The 18,493-nt window shown below is 41.7% G+C and overlaps 2 protein-coding genes across 2 annotated transcripts; one reads left to right on the top strand and one right to left on the bottom strand.

Annotated features, from left to right (window-relative positions):
* The first annotated feature begins 1,464 nt into the window (after positions 1-1,464).
* Positions 1,465-8,499, top strand: LOC108879049 (signal-transducing adaptor protein 2). The gene is made up of 13 exons (XM_018670182.2): positions 1,465-1,655; positions 3,450-3,521; positions 3,669-3,788; positions 3,882-3,938; positions 4,063-4,208; positions 4,704-4,835; positions 4,980-5,049; positions 5,766-5,868; positions 5,959-6,042; positions 6,935-7,006; positions 7,133-7,183; positions 7,292-7,429; positions 7,547-8,499. Exons 1-13 carry the CDS (start codon positions 1,569-1,571, stop codon positions 7,609-7,611), a joined length of 1,197 nt encoding a protein of 398 aa, XP_018525698.1. The 5' UTR covers positions 1,465-1,568; the 3' UTR covers positions 7,612-8,499.
* Positions 8,383-17,017, bottom strand: fsd1 (fibronectin type III and SPRY domain containing 1). The gene is made up of 13 exons (XM_018670181.2): positions 16,764-17,017; positions 15,899-15,994; positions 15,636-15,767; positions 15,028-15,129; positions 14,730-14,752; positions 14,166-14,287; positions 12,302-12,511; positions 12,124-12,222; positions 11,880-12,027; positions 11,680-11,762; positions 11,296-11,547; positions 10,137-10,225; positions 8,383-10,041 (listed from the first exon to the last, which is right to left on the bottom strand). The coding sequence occupies exons 1-13, from the start codon at positions 16,776-16,778 to the stop codon at positions 9,931-9,933; spliced, it is 1,482 nt and encodes a 493-aa protein (XP_018525697.1). The 5' UTR covers positions 16,779-17,017; the 3' UTR covers positions 8,383-9,930.
* Between the last annotated feature and the right edge of the window lie 1,476 nt (positions 17,018-18,493).

The following is an 18,493-nucleotide window of genomic DNA, read 5'->3' as shown; positions in this document are numbered from 1 at the left end:
CCAGAAAGTATTGGCAGTAATATTTAACCTGGCCAGGGACCCACAGAGGATTCCTGCTCTGTCTTCATCCACATCCTCTGGTATTGTGACAGACATTACTGTCATGGGCAGGAAACTGTGGGGGACAGATGGAGGCAGTTAATGTCTCAGATGATGGCTGACCCGGGACAGACAGAGAGATAATGTCAGGGATCACTGAGCAGCAGTAGCCTGTGCTGGGAGACTTAAAGGCAAATTTTCACTTAAAAGAAACCCAAGACATTTTACTTGAGAGATCAGAAAATGTTTAGGCATCAATTTAAACAGTGTGTTTGAATGAGAACAGCTGCCCTCCATCTCTATGTCAGCTTCATGTTGTTGAATACACAAGAATGTCTTACTTTCATTAGCGTTTACCCTCACTAATATAAAAGGGCTGGAGAAACTATTACAAACACTTGTCAGTATAATGTGACACAAATCAACAGCACCACAAACTACAGACAATAAAGTTAAAGTTACAGCTCTTTCAGCAAAATCTGAACTTTATTACCTTCATACAGGTAGGATTATATTGCAGGACTGTTCTAGTTAAGTATAAACAGGCAACACTGTCAACAAGTCAATTTACAGAGCCAGCAGATGGGGCTACCTCCCCTAGCTCTCGCTATGAATCTTAAAGATCCTTTAGGCCTCTCTCTCGTTCAGAAGTAACATGCACTATGAGCTTACAAGTGTATGGCAATCGGCAGTTGTGGTTGTGGACCATCTAGATCCTCAGGTCCTGCATCATCCTGTAATTTCCTGCTGCTCTTCATAAATCTCATTTAATAGGCTACAACATCACCACCTGTAAGATTCCTGCTGTGTGGATTAAACAGCTGAGGTCTCTCCACTGTGACACTGACCTCTATCACCAACTAACAAAACTCTCAACTCTTACACACATCTTAAATCAATATTTCATCAGCCTCCTGCTTATCTAGATCATAACCTGTCACAGTTGAGCCGCAGCAGTCAGAGTTGAGACCACATCACACAGAACATTAACAACCACCAGACATGATATCATACCTCTACTAGATAAGAGACACTTCACTGCTCTATTTACTGCTTCCTGGGTTTGTTGACAGATTCGACCGCTGTAGAAGATAATACTAATAAATAAATAAATAAAATGGCAACATGTAGACGCCGTTTTGAAAATGTTGTGGAAAACGCTCGCGACAGTTGTTACACATTAGTCTCACATAAGCTTGTCTTAGTCTCTTCTTGTTAAAATATCGCGTTACACACTGGTATCAGTTACAGTAAGAACAGGTGATTTCCATCTTGGAAAAGACATCGCCTACGTCAGAGGTAGCCTCACCTGTGGATATCTTTAAAAAAAAAAAAAAAAAAAAAAAAAAAACACCCGCCCACTCCACACGCTGGCAAATCAGCATTTAGAACTCCGCCTGTCAAAGCAGTGACAGACAGGTTACTTCTTCAGTTTAATTTAAGTGCAAGCAAGCGTAACCTGCCCATGTATTAATGTGGAGACCTGGTACACAGCCACGGTAAAAGTATTCTGTTTTATAGTCTTGGAAATGGCAAAGCGAGCAGGGCGACAGAGGAACCAGCTGCCAACCTGTTACTATGAAGGATACCTGGAGAAGAGGTCGTTCAAAGATAAGGTAACGTATTATTAGAGAGGAGGGCAGAGATTTGTTTTGTTTTTCCGTGCAAACTGCAGGAGAGTCGACACACATTATCTCTGACTGTTGTTTGCAACAGATGAAATGGACTGAAGATTTATATTAGAAATATTTTTATATTCTTTTATGTGTTGGTTAACACGTGTCAGTAAATATAGAAAAATCCAAAATTCATCATCATCAGAGCAACTTGTAAGAACAATGTTAAACAATTACTGGATGCTGAGGTTGAAAGATTTTTTTGTCAGATTGCATGATTTAATGACTGCATGGTTTGCATCTGACAACTATTCGACTGGTGTTAATTGTCGTCATTAATTTAATTATTTTATCAATTAATCGAATCATGAAGAAACCCTCTTCAGAGTCTTCAGATTGTTTGTTTTGTCTAAAACAAACGAACAAAAAAGCTTGAAGATGTTTAGTTTACCATCATATAAGAGAAAGAAAAGCCGAGATGAGATGTTGGTTGAGCTTTTTTGCTTGGAAAGTGACTTAAATCATAAATTGATTGTCAAAATAGTAGCTGTTTATTTTGATGGGTTAATTAATTAATTAATTGACTAGGTCAGCTGTTGTTATTGTTGATGGTAGCTCTCTTTCTTTGTGTGTGTGTGTGTGTGTGTGTGTGTGAGAGAGAGAGAGAGAGAGAGAGAGAGAGAGAGAGAGCAACATGAATGATTGGCATCCCGACAATGTGCCAAAGATGTCAGGAATCTTCTGGTTTACACTCACTTTAATATATAGTCAGTTTAATATGAGCCATTCAGCGTCAGTTTGATAAACTGATCTGTGGTGGAGTGAAGAAGAGGTCTGCTGTAAAAGGCATCAATATTTTAGATGCTTGACATCTACTTAGGAGCAAACTTTACTTTTTCATTTACCTACCTATGCTAGCCTTTGCTTAATATCACAAAACCACAGTGTGATGACATGCTTAATAGTTAACTAACCACTAAACCAGTGCAGTTGTTTCACGGCACACTTCATACACTGCCCCGGGGAGAACAACCAGATAAAGACGGGTTAAGTGTTGTTTTCCGTGGGTGGAGTCGCCTGTATTTAGATAGTTTCTTGTAAGTTATGTGGACTTTGACTTTGAGTTTTCCAGCAGATGGTGAGCTACTCGTGCCTCTCTCCAACTGGTCTGACTGCTTCTCAGCTCTTTGTGCCATAAAGATTAGAGTAAGCCAGGAAGTGAGAGAAAAGCAAAGAAGCAAACTGGTGATGCAGGAAATTCAGATAATAAATTCCCCAGCCTGATCTGCCACACCCTCACTGATAACTGAGACTGTACACACATGAAGTCGTAGGGAAAATGTTTTACCTGGGATGCTTTAGGTCTGTCCCAGATTAAAGTTTTGAGTTCAGCTACAACTTATAACAGACAGTGTCTGCCTTGAAACAGACAATGGGACAATGGTGATACCAACCTCTGATTCATGCAAAACTCATATTGCACTCCTACACATTACTTAATCTGATGACACATGTGCAATCATCAAAATCCCCATCCAGTTCCGGGACTAAACATTGTCATTAATATCACACACTATCTAAGAATGCCACCTACACACACTGCATGTTCCCAGTGGTGTTAGCTTTTGTATTTATTTCCTTCCATTTCTGTCTTTGTGTGGTGTTTAACACAAATATAAAAAGGGCACTTCCTTCATATTCATCCCCATGTCTGTATTTTTTCTCCCTTGTTTTCAGAGTTTGCTGTGAAGTCTTTTAGTCATAAAGTTTCTGTGTGTGTGTGTGTTTGTGCAGACGTCCCGGAAACTGTGGACCTGCCTGTGTGGAAACACGCTTTTCTTCTACAATGATAAGAGAGACGCTGATGTAAGTTATCTCAGAGATTTGGGTTAATAAATGACACACATTTGAATTATTTTACTCATCCAAAAAAAAAAAAAAAAAAAAAAAAAAAAATTCTTGATCAAGCCATCACATGTGACTTTGTGTGTGTGTGTGTGTGTATCGCAACAGTACATAGAGAAACTGGATCTCAGTGGATTCATCTCAGTGACAGACGACAGCAGCCAGGATCGGAACTTAGATGCGGCCAGACTCAACCTCCAGATGAAGGATGGAAATATCAAATTCACTGTGAGAGAATATGTGGACAATACATAAGTCATCCTCTTTGTTTCAATGTAATCCCTTTTTTCACAGTTTCTCTCCCCTTCATTGTCTCTGTAGGCTCCTAATGCAGAGGCTCGTGAACTGTGGAAGGGCTACATCCACTCTGTATCTGAGGTCTGTGTATAACTTAACAATAAACATTTTATCTTACATTAATGTTCAGATACATTTGTGGATAATTACCCGCCTCATCATTTGCACAAATGACCTAAAAGAGAACCTGCGTGTCTCTCTGCAGCTGTCAGTCCCCTCCTCCCTCAACCTGCTGCCAGGTCAGATCCACATGCTACTAGAGGCAGTAGAAAAGGAGAAGGACAGGAAAAAAAATGTCCCCCCACCTGTCACCTCCAATCCCTACGTCAGGCTCCAAGCAGACATGCCAGCGTGAGTGCCAACCAGACTCAAAAGTACTGACACAAATGGTGATTTGTAATATAGCTGATCTAAAGGGCTGATGACCAGATACAAAGAACATGACTAAATTAATCGCATTTTGAAAATAAGGCTTTTAGTGGACTGGCAGTATTTACATTGGTTTTCCTGGTCACTTTAACTATATGAATAATGTCAAGGACAAAAAGACATGATGTAAACATACTTGTAAAAAAAAAAACTCAATTGAGTTCAGATTCTTATTTGTTTTCTTATGGAAATATTTTATTCAGAGGAATCTAAAAAAAAACATGCAAACAGATTACAGCTCAGTCTTTGCTGCATTGAATCTCAGACAAAACTTTTGCAGGATTTAATTCACACACATATTGTGCCAACTCCCCCAGTGACGCCCGACACGCCGCTTTTTAACGACCTGCTGACTGAGTTTTAGACGAGTGACATTTTTCCTTCTGTCTCATCGCTGTGCTCTCTGGCTTCCCGCAGCTGTTACCACCCCGTGTCCCGTCTGGAGGCAGAGCTGCTGCTTGAGAAAGAGGCCAAGAGAGGAAACCTGCTCCTGAGGCCCGGACGCGACGGAAACTCCTTTGCTGTCACCACCAGACAGGAGCATGATGGGTACGCACATTCTTTCTTTCTTTCTTTCTTACTTAATACAGACTCACTCACATGCAAAAACATGGTGACATTTCATTCAAGTGGACACTTCATAATGTGTTGATGTGTTCATTTGCGTCCCCTTTCTCTCTTTTTCTCCATCAGCTCCATATTCAGACATTACCGTGTGAGTCGCAGACATGAAGGGGGCTTCGCCATCGATGTGGACAGTCCTGTAAGTCTTAAAAAATCTGGTTAATCTCAAGGTACTTTGTGCTGCACAGGCCACAGATAAAAAACTTGTGGTGTCTGCAGTGTTTGTGTGTTACAACTACCAGTGATACTGACTGTTGTCCTTAGATAAACCAGACAATAATGTCTTTTTATTAACCTTGTATGACTGTTGTAAATGAGCTCTGGCTGTATGCACGTTCCTAACCACTTGGCAGTGAAGAACAGTAAAAGTGAGGCTTTTATTGGAACCTTAAGTGAACTTCAGATTAAGTATATAGAGTGTGACCTCTGGGAAAAGAAGGGGGAGATTACCAGTAAACACATGGAGCAATAAAAATGATACGTGACGTTAGCTCGGTCACAACACAGTCATATTTCCTCTGCACTCGTGGTCTGTGGAAGCGGTGGATGAGGCTTTAATGTGGCTGTAGCTGTCATGACTCACTCACTGGCATAAAATGATGCATGTGTGCAGTAAGTGTGTGTGTGTGTGTGCACTGGCAAGGTGTTTTTGCCCATGATTTCCTTCTTGGCAGTAATGACATATATCAGTTATGAAACTCAATGACAGTGACAAAGGTTGCAAGGACTTAAATATCTATATTGTGGTTATTGAGGCAGGTTTTTATCTTTGTAGAGCTATGAGTGTCAGAGCACGCCCTGTTTTATGTACCAAATTGTTCAAATGTTGTTAAAAACAAGCTGTTCTCTGTGCAGATCCCCTGTGCAACGCTGCGCGACGTGATCAACTATTTAGTAGAAAAAACTGACGGAGTCCTGGTTCCTCTCATCATTGAGGAGGCGTATGAAAAAAACATCTGTACGTACAAAAAGTGTTTTCATCTCACGTTGCTATTCACGCCATCCACCAAAAGACTTGACTCATATAAGCTTGTTTTGTTTTTTCCAGCTTTTATTCGGGCTGATTATGAAAATGGAGAGACAACTGTTCAGCAACCCCCGCCAAACCCACCAAGTCTGCCTCCCAAACCAGGTATTTTATCAACTGATGCAAAAAAAAAAAAAAAAAAACACAAACGTAATCACACACACGTTCAGCCACTAAGCTATTCACGCTGTTAGACAGACCTGTTTGCTCTGGCCCTTTTATGTATTCAGGCACTTGGAAATTCCTCCTCTACAAATGAGTGGGTTAATCTTGGACTTTACCCACGTCACAGTGGCACAAAATGTTCTTACTTTATTCTTTGTCTCATAATATCAACCTATGACAACACACATTAAGAAAATAATAAAATGATGTATAATCTTCTACTTGATTTTATAAGCGTCAACCAACCTTAAGTGGCTGTTTAATTCACTTTGTAGCAGTGAATGTGCATAAAAAGTGCCCTCATAATATTCTAATACATAAAGATTTCTGAAACACTGTGATAACAGTGGAGTTATCATGTAGAGGTACAACTGTAAAGTCTGTCCACTCACCCACGCAATCACTTATGGTTTGCTTTGTTTGTGAAGCAGGTAGTTTTGTTCTGCTTTGGGCTCAAACAGGAGTCAACAGCAGTGGATCCCAGTGTTTTTGGCTTGTGACAATTTAAGAAGATGCAGTGTCTCTTTACGTGTTGTATTGGATCTACTGGTTGTGACTAGTTGAACCAAAGTAATGGATCAACATTGCCATCCCCACAGCCACAGCTCTAGCATGATTAAAAATGTTCACCTTGAATTTATTGAACACACTGTACTCCACACGCTCATTTTCAAAAGCTGTGTTTTATCAGTGTCTTGTTCCTGTTGGCTTCCGCTGTAGCTCAGGGTTAGGTGATTTCTCAAGAGTATTGTGACGGCACTTCTTGTTTACCTTGGTGATTTTATCTTTTATCTGACCTGTAATAATTATTATTGTGTGTTTTGTTTTGCAGTCTTGAAGCCAAGAATGCCGACTCCTGAACCAGAGCCAGTTGTAGAGGAGGATTTTTATATGAATGACTCAAGTGAGTTTAACTCATCAATCAGCCCATCTGTCGTTCCTGACATTTTATCTTCTGTCATGCAAACGTAAACAGGTAAAACTTCATTTTTTCCACAGCTCTCACTAACAAATGTCTGTGTTCAAACAGTGTTGGAGAGTGAAAAAGAGAAAGAGGATTCCTCAGCTGTTGCACAGCTACGTAAGTCCCCCAGTCTAATCTTTCCATCTCAGAATACTCCCTTTTTACAAGCTGCACAAAAGAAAAAAACACAGCTTAATTTAGAAACATGTTTTTTGTGTCCTGCAGAACCAGTGAAGAAGGTACCACTGATGCCTCCGATTCCTGCTTCTCACAAACTAAGCTTTACTACGCCAGCTCCCCCCTCTTCCTCCTCCACAACCAAAGATCTGAGAGTGAGAGCCAACACAGACCCTGCAGGACAGAGTGAGTCCACATGTACACCTTTACCATCTTTAGACAGAAATTCGTGCAGTATAAATTCATATTCATGTTTTTTTGCCTTGATATTAAAGCTCATTGTCTGTCTTCTTTTTGCTCCAGTTCCTTTGGCAGCACTATCAGAGCTGAAACTAAAGCTGGAACAAAAGGGACTGTGTATGGAGTGACCTCTCCTGGAGGGAGTCTCTCAAAGCCACCACCATCTGTGAAACTCTGCTTCAGCAGCTGACTCATGCCAGTACTGAGCCACCTCCCAGTCTGTCCCTGCAGGATGAAGCAACACACCAGAACAGAGACGAGCCGGTTCAACACGAACAACCTCTTCCTCCTCTACACGGCGGCTCCGCTGCTCATCCTCCTCCTCTTCACCGGCTGCCCGTCAGCGGTAAAGCCTCTCTGAAGATTAACACTTTATTGATTCACCCTTCTTGGACACTCATTAGCAAATTAATCGACTGTAAAGAGGGATGTACACGTCACATTATCTTCACCACGTTTCTCTTGTACATTTTGAACATTTACCACTGACGATGATGTGTATTTTTCCCCATCAGATTTTCTATATTAGTGTTGTTTTGTCTATTTTTTTAAAGTGTCATCAGCAATTTGTACATAGTTTTAATATAACTATGATGACTATGTTCTGCCTCATAGGCATGTGATGTTGATGTGTATATACACACACACATATACTGTATATATCTACTGCCTCTCTATATAAGAAGACAAATTCACAGAAATGAGCTGTTGGTAACAGAACATCCTGTATGTGAATATATATAGTTTTTCAGTGAAGTGAAATTCCTTTAGTATCTCTGATTGCTTCCATCACATCAAATCAGACACGTGAACAAGTGACTTTAAATATGTGCTATGCAGAGGTTTATTGTCGTTTTTTGTCGAACACTTCTTTTTGAAAATGAGACCCGCGAACAAAGTGCTCTCACTCCTTTATTACCTCAATGACTGATACATTATAGTGGAAAAATTAAACTTTTTACAATAAATTGTGACATCTTGTCAGCATGTGAAATAAAGTTATAACATAATTCTCAGCTGGACGCTTCTTTAAAGCATTGCAGGCTACAGTTATTCAGGAGACGCATTCAAAGGGAGCAACATGGCAAAGCAAGACTGTTACCATGTGTAACATATGACATGGACGCTACTCAGAGGTCGGGCTGTGCACAAATAAAGACTTCAGAACAAAAGTAAACAACTTCCAGAGTTCACCACATCACCTTACCCAGGTGGATCCTGGCTAACTCTCATACCACAGTTTGTTAGCTGGAGCTACTGGCTAGCTATTTGTTATATTTGGACTACAGGCAGCCCACTACTCATAACAGGATCTCTCTGCAGCAAATAAAGCGGTGTTATTAGGTATAGACACATACATACTATACAGACAAGCATTAGGGTGCAGTCAGGTGAATAAAATGTATACAGTACAGTCATTTCCAAAATCCTGAAGCCATGTCTGAAGGCTCTACTCCACCACTCCACCAGCACACGTTAAAATAAGGAGAACTCCCTCTAACTCTCTGTGCAGAGTCTGGCTGTCAGATGAAGCCCAACACTGACTCGAATTTAAGACTAACAGAACCCCAGCAGGAGGCTTAAGGACCCAGCTTCTCGCACGCAAAGTGTGGGCCCTGACTACAGAGTGAAATGCAGTAAACACTGTTAAGTCTGCATGCCTTGGCAAGAATTCAAACACAACATCCCTAATATGTGCTGTTCATTAGTTGCTGGCAACATAGAGTTTAATAAAGTCCTGATTCAGTAATGAACTACATTCTATTGAGCAGGTTGTTATCTGGGTTACATAGGTTGGTTGATGAAAAGAGGCGGATTCATCAGTAGGTAATAATCACCACTAAGCTACGATACAACCAGGTTATACTGACACTGACACAATACATTGTTTTAAATTGAAATCGTGAGACTGTTTCTTGCAGTGAGATATTAGCATGTTGGTGTGGATCATCCGATTTGGCCAATCAGTTTGGAAATGACGAGGAAGGCACAGGGAGAGAGCGGACAGAACAGGACAGGGCCTGACCCTGCACCTGCAGCTGGCTGCGTGACAGTACGGCTGACAAGTTTTGGTGATGGAAAAGGAAGGAAGGGCAGCGGCCAGCGCTAAATCTTTGCTCTAGCAGCAGTGGGACAGTGCTAAATGAACGTGTAGAGAGAGGCAAACTAGTAAGACTACACCTAAAGTGTCCCAAGCAATCACAACAGCCAGAGTCATACATCTGAAGAATCCTGTCACTGAGGGCGCTGATGACTCACTAGTTCCTGGGACCATTGTTGTTGTCATGCAACACAGACGTGAGGAACAAGTTAAACCATCGCACTCCAGCAATGCAACTCTTCCGTGATATGGCTTTGACCGCAGTCAGGGCAGAGGAGATGTTCTGCGGTGGGTGACTGCGGTCGGAGCAGAGCTGGTCGGCGTCCAGCAGGCTGAGTGGATGGATCTAGGTGAGGCTGGCGTTGGAGCTGCTGGTGCCGCTGTTCTTCCTCTGTCCGCTCTGCACCACGCTGGGGACCTGCAGGCCCGTCACTACCGAGAAACTGCCGTTCCACACCTGCGGGGGGCAGCACATTGATGAGCCAGTTTAGAAGCAGAAAGGTCACAGAACGTTCGAAGACAACAAGATGTTTTTATAGAGACGTGTCTCACCATGAAAGCTGGTATAACTGGCTGCTGGAACTTGGTTTTGAAAGTGTGCATCAGCTGCTTAGTTTTGGAGTTGTAGAAAGACAGTACACCTGGAGAGAATAAAGAAATCATACATCTGATTAATCTGTCAGCTCTTTAGAAAATAATCAATTCAATGTTTAGTTTATTAAATGTCAAACATCCATTACAAGTGCCCAGAGTGACATCTTCAAATTGCTTATTTTGCCCTACCAATACACAAAAACATTTTAGTTTTCTTCTATCGGTTGCCTGATTCTCGATTGTTTTGTGTTTAACTATTTATCTGGGCCCAGTCTCCCTCACAAAAGAGGTTTCTAACCTTAGTGGGACTTATTTAGTTAAATTAAGTTTAAACAAATAAATAAGGTTTTAAAATCCTCACATTTTAGAAGCTTTTTTCCTTCTTCTTTCTTCTATAAATGATTGAAGTCAGAATAGTCAGAACTATTGAATGAATGAATCATTTTATATTTTGGTTATATGCATCTTAAAAACAAAAATAAATAAATAAAACAAAACAAACAAACAAGCAAGAAAAAAAACTGTTCCTATAAATTTCAGCATAATAAGTGAGCAAGTATAAGTGAGGAACAGGCTGAAGTCATTGACTGTCAAAAAATTGAATACAAAAAGGAAGGTTATTATTAACAGCCTGATAAAGTAATTTTAAATTTTAATGCTCTGGAACGTATAAAAAGTTGATTAGTTGATTCAAGATAACCAGCTTTGTGTGTTATTCTAATCGCTCTTCTCTGAAGTTTAATTATAGGGTCTATGTTTGTTTTGTATGCATTTCCCCAAGTTTTAACACAACATGACATATATGGCATTATAAGTGAACAGTACTTTATATTTGAACATTTCCACACTTCCCTTGTTTTCTTAAGAACACCAATAGATCAGATTAATTTTCAGTCGACTTGTTTCAGTGATAAAAATCTTTTAATTTTGCTATTTTATGCACAGTCATTAAACACAGGTAACTGCCACTGAATTTGGACGAATAAAACCTCATCATTGCTGCATTAAATCTGTATTGTTGTGTGCAGAGCTGAAACTGAAAGCATAGTTCAACAGACCAACAGTGATTCTATCTGTGATCAAACACTGGCTCTGATACTGAACATGTTCATCTTACCTTCATCATAGTTGACGTAGACGCCTATACTGCTGGGGATGGGACAGTCCAGTGTTCGGGCCTTGTTGTTGTGCTTGGCTGTGAGGCTCTGCTGCAGCCAGTTGTTCAGGTGGATGCACCAGGACGCGCTGCTTTTCCCCAACTGGTCGAAGCGGCCGAGGCTCCGCAGGGCTACCCCGACAGCAAAGGCCTTGCTCTCCTTGTCGAAGCGAACCTCCCAGTACTGCTGGCCAGCGTCGATCATGGTGTCGCCTGAAATGAGACATGAGCCCAGGTGACACAATTCTAGAGCAGTGAAATAATTTATACTTCCAGAGCAGCTGTGTTTGCTGTTTAATGTATGGCTATGACTCCTGTCTGGTGAGTTTTACTGAGAGTCCTCACCCAGCACTGTGTAGGACTCTGCTGTAAACCTGTCTCTGCCTGGACGGGCCGTCGGTGCTCTCTTTGGAGACATGAGGGCTGACCTGATATGTGAAAAGACAGATTTAGATTTCTGAGATTTCTGACAGTAAGAGGCCTGACCACAGACCTTCACTGGGAGTCAAAAACCAGGTTTAAAGACGTTTTATATTCATACAAACCTGGCTGGAGAGTGCATCGGGGAGTTGGTTCGGTTCTTCTCCTTGCGGATATCCTGAACCTTTCCTCCACTGCTGTCCCACTCCACACTCAAGTCCTCTACCTTCAGGTTCTGGTGGGCTGAGCCTGAGTCCAGTTTGAAGGTGAAGGCTGGACACAGAATAAGAGGCAGACCTTTTATTAACACACTGAAAAACTGTGTGTTATCTTTGAATGGGCTTAATGTTAATAATTAATAATTCTCACCGTGGGTTTCTAGTGTAATTGGCTCAGAGAACTCTCCCGCCACAGCCTTGTTACACGCTCTCACCCTGAACGTAATGTAGCGGGTGTCAAAGCGCAGACCTGAGAGTAAAAAAACACAAGTATCCTTTACGAGTTCAGACAACAAATGGCAAAAATCTCCTCACACTCTTGCTCCTACCCGTCAGTGTGTGCTCCATCTCTCGTATCCCCTCCACCACCATCCAGGGGTAGTCTTCTCTGATACGCGGCGGACCCTCGTGGTTTGTCCGTCGATGTTCCAGTATGTAGTGGTCTATCTTGCTGTCGGGCTCCGGTAAGGTCCACACTACAGTCACGGTGTTGTCACACACCTGGCACTCTGATACCTGGATCTCTGGAGTGGCGGGAACTAAATGAGAAAGAGGAGAAACAGCATCTTTGTTAGAGGGACACTGACAATCTCAACACTTTCAGTGCTTCACTACAGAAACAGATTCTGTGTGAGACAGAGCAGATTAAAAAATCCTGCTCAATAATGTTTTATATAGCGAGTCAAGTTTGTTATTCCTGAATTCATTAAATGAGCTGCCCTCCCTATTTTTGCCCCCTTTTATTGTCTTTTTTAGCCACTTGGGGGCAGAAAAACTCAACAACAATAACCTGATGGAGACACAGCCTCGTCTACTGTAGATTCACTTTGTAAGTTGCTATGGGCGCAAGACAGCAAGAAGGTTCTGGGGTTTGAGCCCTGTGCCTTGCGTGGGTTCTCTCTGGATACTCTGGCTTCCTCCCACATGCAAGTTTAACTGTTGACTCTAAACTGCCTGTAGATGTGCATGTGGGTGTGAATGGTTGTTTGTCTGTGTTGGCTCTACAATGGACTGGTGATCTGTACAGGGTGAACCCTGCCTCTCGCCCAGTGACAGCTGGGATAGGCTCTAGCACCCCCATGACCCTTAACAGATAAGCGTTCTAAATAATGGATGGATTGAAGTTGCTATGGCTACGGTGTTCGCAAACAACTGTCTATTTACACATCAAGCAGACACAAAGCAACATCATAAGAGTCGTGTTTCTTTGCCAAAGGACAAATAGAAGTCCAGTATCTTCTTTTACCTTTCCTTTGGTCTCTAACAATTTCTGGAGGAATATAACTTCCTTTCTCAGCTAGCCTGCCGCTAACTTTGTGTGTTAACTGTTTGGTGGAAGACAGGTGGCGCGGTGGTTTTTTTTGCTGGAAACAGCTGCTCATGATGTGACCGAGCCCCTCAGTGAACATGTGGGCTGTAAAACCACGCCAGCACCCTAAAGAGGTTAACAAGTCTCACACATCTGCAAAGCTATGTGATAATTCTGTGTGGTTTCCTCGCTGTGAGCGACCCCTTTCACATGTTACATATCATCTGACTCATTAATCTGTAAGTGGAGCACCTCAAAGCCAGTACAACGGACAGGCTTTGAGGACATAACCATGACATTTAATGGTTGATGCCTGTGTGAGGTTATTACTGATTTATTACTACAGATTTATCTACAACAGACAATGTTAACCAGCATTTGTTGACAACTCTTTTAAACTCTGGTTTCAAATATCTCAACATAGTTCAGTTACTTCAGTAAAGACGTTTTCAGCTAAATTTACTTTAATGATCAAAAGTAAAAGTACAGAAGAATGGCCAGTTTTATAGTGATGTATGCAGATTATACACCTGGATTATTATTACTGATATATTACATATGATTTTGGCTACATTCTGGGTCTTGAATTTACTTTATTTAAACAATTAAAAAGAAATCATCTGTATCTTGAATCAAGAAAATATAACTTTCACTGCTTTTCTAGATTCATGAAAGATTAAGAAAATAACTGAAGCAAATTGATTTGCATTAAAAAATATTTTTCCTGCACTGCGTCTTTGTTCATGTGTTTTGAGAAAAGTGGCTCTCAATCTTGGACTAAAATTACTTTCTTTTTTTTTTTTCCTTTTTGAATTAAAAATCTTAAGTATAGAGTAGCATGAAATGGAGACATTCTATCTCTGTGCAGTAAAAGTGGAGCAGACCTGGGAGAAACTTGAGACCCTGCAACATCTCCCTCTCCTGGCTGAAATCCACCATCAAGTGACTCATGTTGTCGCTGGCTTTAGCCTTCAGGGACAGACGAAAGGCTGGAGCCATTGTCACGCTGCGGACAAAGAGACACACAGAGAGAGACGCAAACACACGGGGTGGAAACAAGCAATGTCCCATTATTCATCTGTATCAGAGGGAGAAAAGAAAAACAGGTGACTCTAGTACTGCTCACTAAGGAAAAGGCTGCTAGCTAGACTTCTGTTACTACCACTGAACTCATCACCCTCATCGACACTTAAAAAAGAAGCTAGAGAGGGAGCAGCATTCATCCAGGGGGGAGGGGGGCTGACACAGGATGGTACAGACTTTAGAGGACAGAGGGAAACACAGAGACAAAAGAGTCTCAAATGGAAAGTTTATCCAGAGTACTTATTGTCTACAGAATGGGTGCGGTGGCTACACATCTGAATGCATGCATGCTACATGATGAGATGAGCTCATTGGTTACAGGAGGCTATGACACAGGGGAAGCAATGGATGGCTGAGTACTATACCTATCCTTAATGTCTTTGGCCGCCTGGAGAGGAGAAGCAGAGAGGGAAAGGAAAAGGAGAAGAGATACGGAGCGAAGAGAAATCTGAGTTGTAGCTCATCATGTTGTCATTTAACACAAAAATGTCAGCAGTGGCTGTGTTAAAATAACTGGTAGTATGACACCACAAGAAGGACAGATTAAATCATATATATGGACACTGAAGTTCATCATTAATCATTAAAACATCAGTTGTAAACAAGCGAGCAGGTGGAACGCCGCGGTGGCGTCACAGCGGCAGCAGAGTATTGGTCCGATACCTGAGAGAAGCCGTCCGTCTCCGAGGAGCAGAGCGTCTGGTTGGCCAGCTCCAGCAGCTCCTCTGAACTCTCCAGGGCTTTGGAGCAGGCGCTCAGCTGACTCTGAGGAAAACATCAAGACACAGTCAAACAGAGTACATCTGCGAACCGATCACTCGTTCATCTGCAGCATAATGGGACTATTATGTTCTCTGCAGGGGCTGTGGAGTTAGCTGCATCATTTGAGAGTCATGGCTCTGTCCTGGGACATTAGAGCTGTGTTGAAACGACTGCTATAAAAAGTATTATAAAGATCAGCTCTTTAGTGACAGAATGAAAAAATTCAAAATCTGAGTTTAGTACATAATATCAAGAGTTAATTTACAAACTACCACATACTCATTCATATTCATTTATTTAAATGCTGCATTTTTAGGTCTAATACAACTGTCTTTAATTTGTTTCAATTTAAGTTTTGTTGACATTTTGAGTTTCCTCCTCTGAGCCTGGTTTTCAGTTTTGAAAACAACTGAAACAGTCAGACACTAAAACACATCGTTCATCTGATGATCACCCCATTGGAGAGAGAGAGCACAGAACAAAGAGATGATGTCAGACACAGCAGTTACCTGCAGCTCATATGTGCGGCTGGCTCTCTCCTGTTTGATGCGTGTCAACATGTTCTCCTTCATCTCGTCCAGAACCGAGTGGAGGGCGGTGAACTCGGACTGCAGGTCCTCCTGCACCCGGTTGGAGTTTGCCTGGTGTCACAATAAAACACGAGAAGTGGCCTTTTTACAGAGAAAGTTGGATGAATTTACTGAGTTGTGGATTAAAATGAGCAGGACTTGAGTTCAGCTCTGTGTGTGTGTGTGTGTGTCTGCGTCTGTACCTCCAGGTTGTCGAGGCTCTGTTTGAGAGTACTGATGAAGTTGGAGATCTCCTCATTCTTCATGGCCAGCGTGTGGGTGATCTTACGCAGAGATTCCTGAAGAAAAAGGCAAAATCTCACTTTTGGCTAATTCCACAAAAAAAGACAAAGTCTATAGTGAAATATTCTCCATAGGTGGCCTGTGGGGTAGAGGGCTGAATGACTGCAGGTGTCTCTCCACCAGCTCAAGTGGTACTAATCAGTGTTTGCTCGAGGACACAAGCAGCTTTAGGCTTTGAGCTTCCCCCTTTTAAAGATGATTAAACATTTGTTGTTCAGACTGGATCAGAGAGGACTAGCTTCAGACCACGGAGAGGGAGGACACTTCACGGGCGGAAGGATGCGCATGTATAATTTAATAATGCAGCTCCTGCTCTACAACCATTGAACAGCCGACTTCTACAGAGACCGGACACACACCGGGTCGATCATTGTACGAATTACACCTCTGATATGTCACCACTGCACCGCTGAACTTCCTCCCACGCTGTTTATCTCACAGTGAAAAAGCCCATTCATACCGGGAGGGACTGTGTAATGTTTGTTGATGCGCGAGGAGCTGCTCCGAGGCCCCCTCCCCTCCCCTTCCCCCTGTCCGTTACTGTTTCACCGACACATCTCTAACGAAGTCGTCGACGGTGTGAACGAGAATCACCTCCAACCGGATGAACACCGTTCAAAATAAGACACACGACGGTAAACTACGAGCCTGTGCCGCATCCACAAACTCCCCGGTCTCGCTGCGTCTCCCCCTCCTTCCTTTGTACGCTACGCCCTGAAACGGCTTCCCCCATCAGCGACACCTGTTCCTCCGGCTCCGGCTCACCTTCTGGTCCCCCATCTTGCCGCTCAGATGCACCGGTGCCGCTCGAGCCGCAAACACCGCCGGTATTCGTCCTCCGTCCCCCGGGTTTTTTGGTTTATTAGCACGGCGGAGCTGGTACTGATGCTGCCGGGGTGCAGTGCATCTTCGGGCGAACACCAACCACCAACGCCTTTGGCCCGTAGTGCGTAGGACGCATGCGGCAGAGGAGGATTGTGGGTAGTGGTGTTTCTGTCGTGCGACTGAATAATGATGCCTTCAGGGACTGTCGGAAGAAGAGCAGAGCAGAAGACCAGGTGGTATGATAGTTTCAACTTTTCTTCTTTTTTGAGGTTTTTCATCGACTTATTAGAAATAAGCAGAACAACACGATAACAGATACAATTTCGCACAAAATAAAAGGTGAATACCGCAAAGAGGGGGTTTCATTCTGTGCCGCAACGTAGTTTATTATGACAAAAAAAAATATACAGATAGATAATATAAAATAGCAACTCTCCGAAGAGTCAGTTGATGTAAACAAAAGTCATTTTTGTTTGGCTAAAGAGTGAAGACAGGAGTTTTATGTGTAACACGATAATAACATTAACAAAACAAAACTGTAAGACCTTCTTTGTGCTAAACACTGAATAAAACAAGACAATGAGTTTTAAAAAATGTAAATGTTATTATGAACTCATATGTGCCAGTAATGGGCCTCAATAATTTAACTAATTGTCTCATGCTCCTGAAAATCCTCCAAGACTGAAATAACCAGGGTGTAAAATGATGAATTTAAAACTATGGCTGCTGTATAACTCCTGGTTATGTCTCTGTCCTGACCAGCATCTGCATCTACCTTAGCTGTGGTGGAAAGTAACATAATACATTTACTAAGTACTTCATTTTCAGGTTTTTGTACTTTATTTGAATATTTTCATTTTATTCTACTTTGTACTTCAATTCTGTCACATGTCAGAGGGAAAGATTGTACTTTTTCCACCTCTACATTTATCTGACAGATATACACATTTAACAGGTACTTTTCAGATTAAGATTTTTTCCATGAAAAAAAAAAAAAGATAACCTTATAAATTCCAACACACTGTTGAAGATTGAGCTTGTAGCTCTCAGCCTTTTTGGCCAATGACCCCTTGCAAAAAGTCATTCAGTCCTCATTGGGTCCCTTGCCACATTTTAGATGTCTTTTACCACTACTTTTACTTTTTATACTAAATATTCAAAGTTTTGCTGTTATTACTTTCCACTCAATTGAGATTTTAAAAGACACACTTTTACTTGTAACAGTAAAAGAGTATCTTTACATTGTGGTGTTGTTTTACTTTTACACAAGTAAATGATCTGAGCACCTCAGAATACAAGTAGCTACCGATTAGTTTGGCAATGTTAATTTTTGATCTGAGATTTCTCTGAAAGTGCAGAACATCCTTTATCAACATAGTTGCTGGCAGGTGTTTTAAACATTACTTTGATTGAACAGATTCATTTTATCTTGAGTATTTTCAAAATAATACAGTGGAAAAACTAGTAAAGTGCCACCAAAACTCTGCTGACGAGATTCCAAGAGTGATGACACTGTGATGATGTTCTGTGAATGTACAAAAAAGAGGAGTATTTATGCTTTTAATTAGTAATCTCTGCAACTGCAAAACACTGAGGTCTGTATTCATATTCAAACTAAATAGAGCCTAGTTCAGAAATACTTTCACTTCGGTGACAAAGCTATAATTTTG

This window comes from Lates calcarifer, linkage group LG17, assembly GCF_001640805.2.
Source record: "Lates calcarifer isolate ASB-BC8 linkage group LG17, TLL_Latcal_v3, whole genome shotgun sequence".
NCBI lineage: Eukaryota > Metazoa > Chordata > Actinopteri > Centropomidae > Lates > Lates calcarifer.
This window is presented reverse-complemented; position numbering and strand designations above follow the sequence as displayed.

Bases quoted from the DNA above. Each gene is read 5' to 3' on its own strand.
- LOC108879049 (XM_018670182.2), top strand. From the start codon at position 1,569: ATGGCAAAGCGAGCAGGGCGACAGAGGAACCAGCTGCCAACCTGTTAC. The intron at 6,043-6,934 runs GTATTTTATCAA...TTTGTTTTGCAG, and splicing joins AAGTCTGCCTCCCAAACCAG to TCTTGAAGCCAAGAATGCCG. The intron at 7,007-7,132 runs GTGAGTTTAACT...GTGTTCAAACAG, and splicing joins TTTTTATATGAATGACTCAA to TGTTGGAGAGTGAAAAAGAG.
- fsd1 (XM_018670181.2), bottom strand. The intron at 12,028-12,123 runs GTGAGAATTATT...TTCTGTGTCCAG, and splicing joins AATTACACTAGAAACCCACG to CCTTCACCTTCAAACTGGAC. The intron at 10,042-10,136 runs GTGAGACACGTC...TGCCCCCCGCAG, and splicing joins CAGTTATACCAGCTTTCATG to GTGTGGAACGGCAGTTTCTC.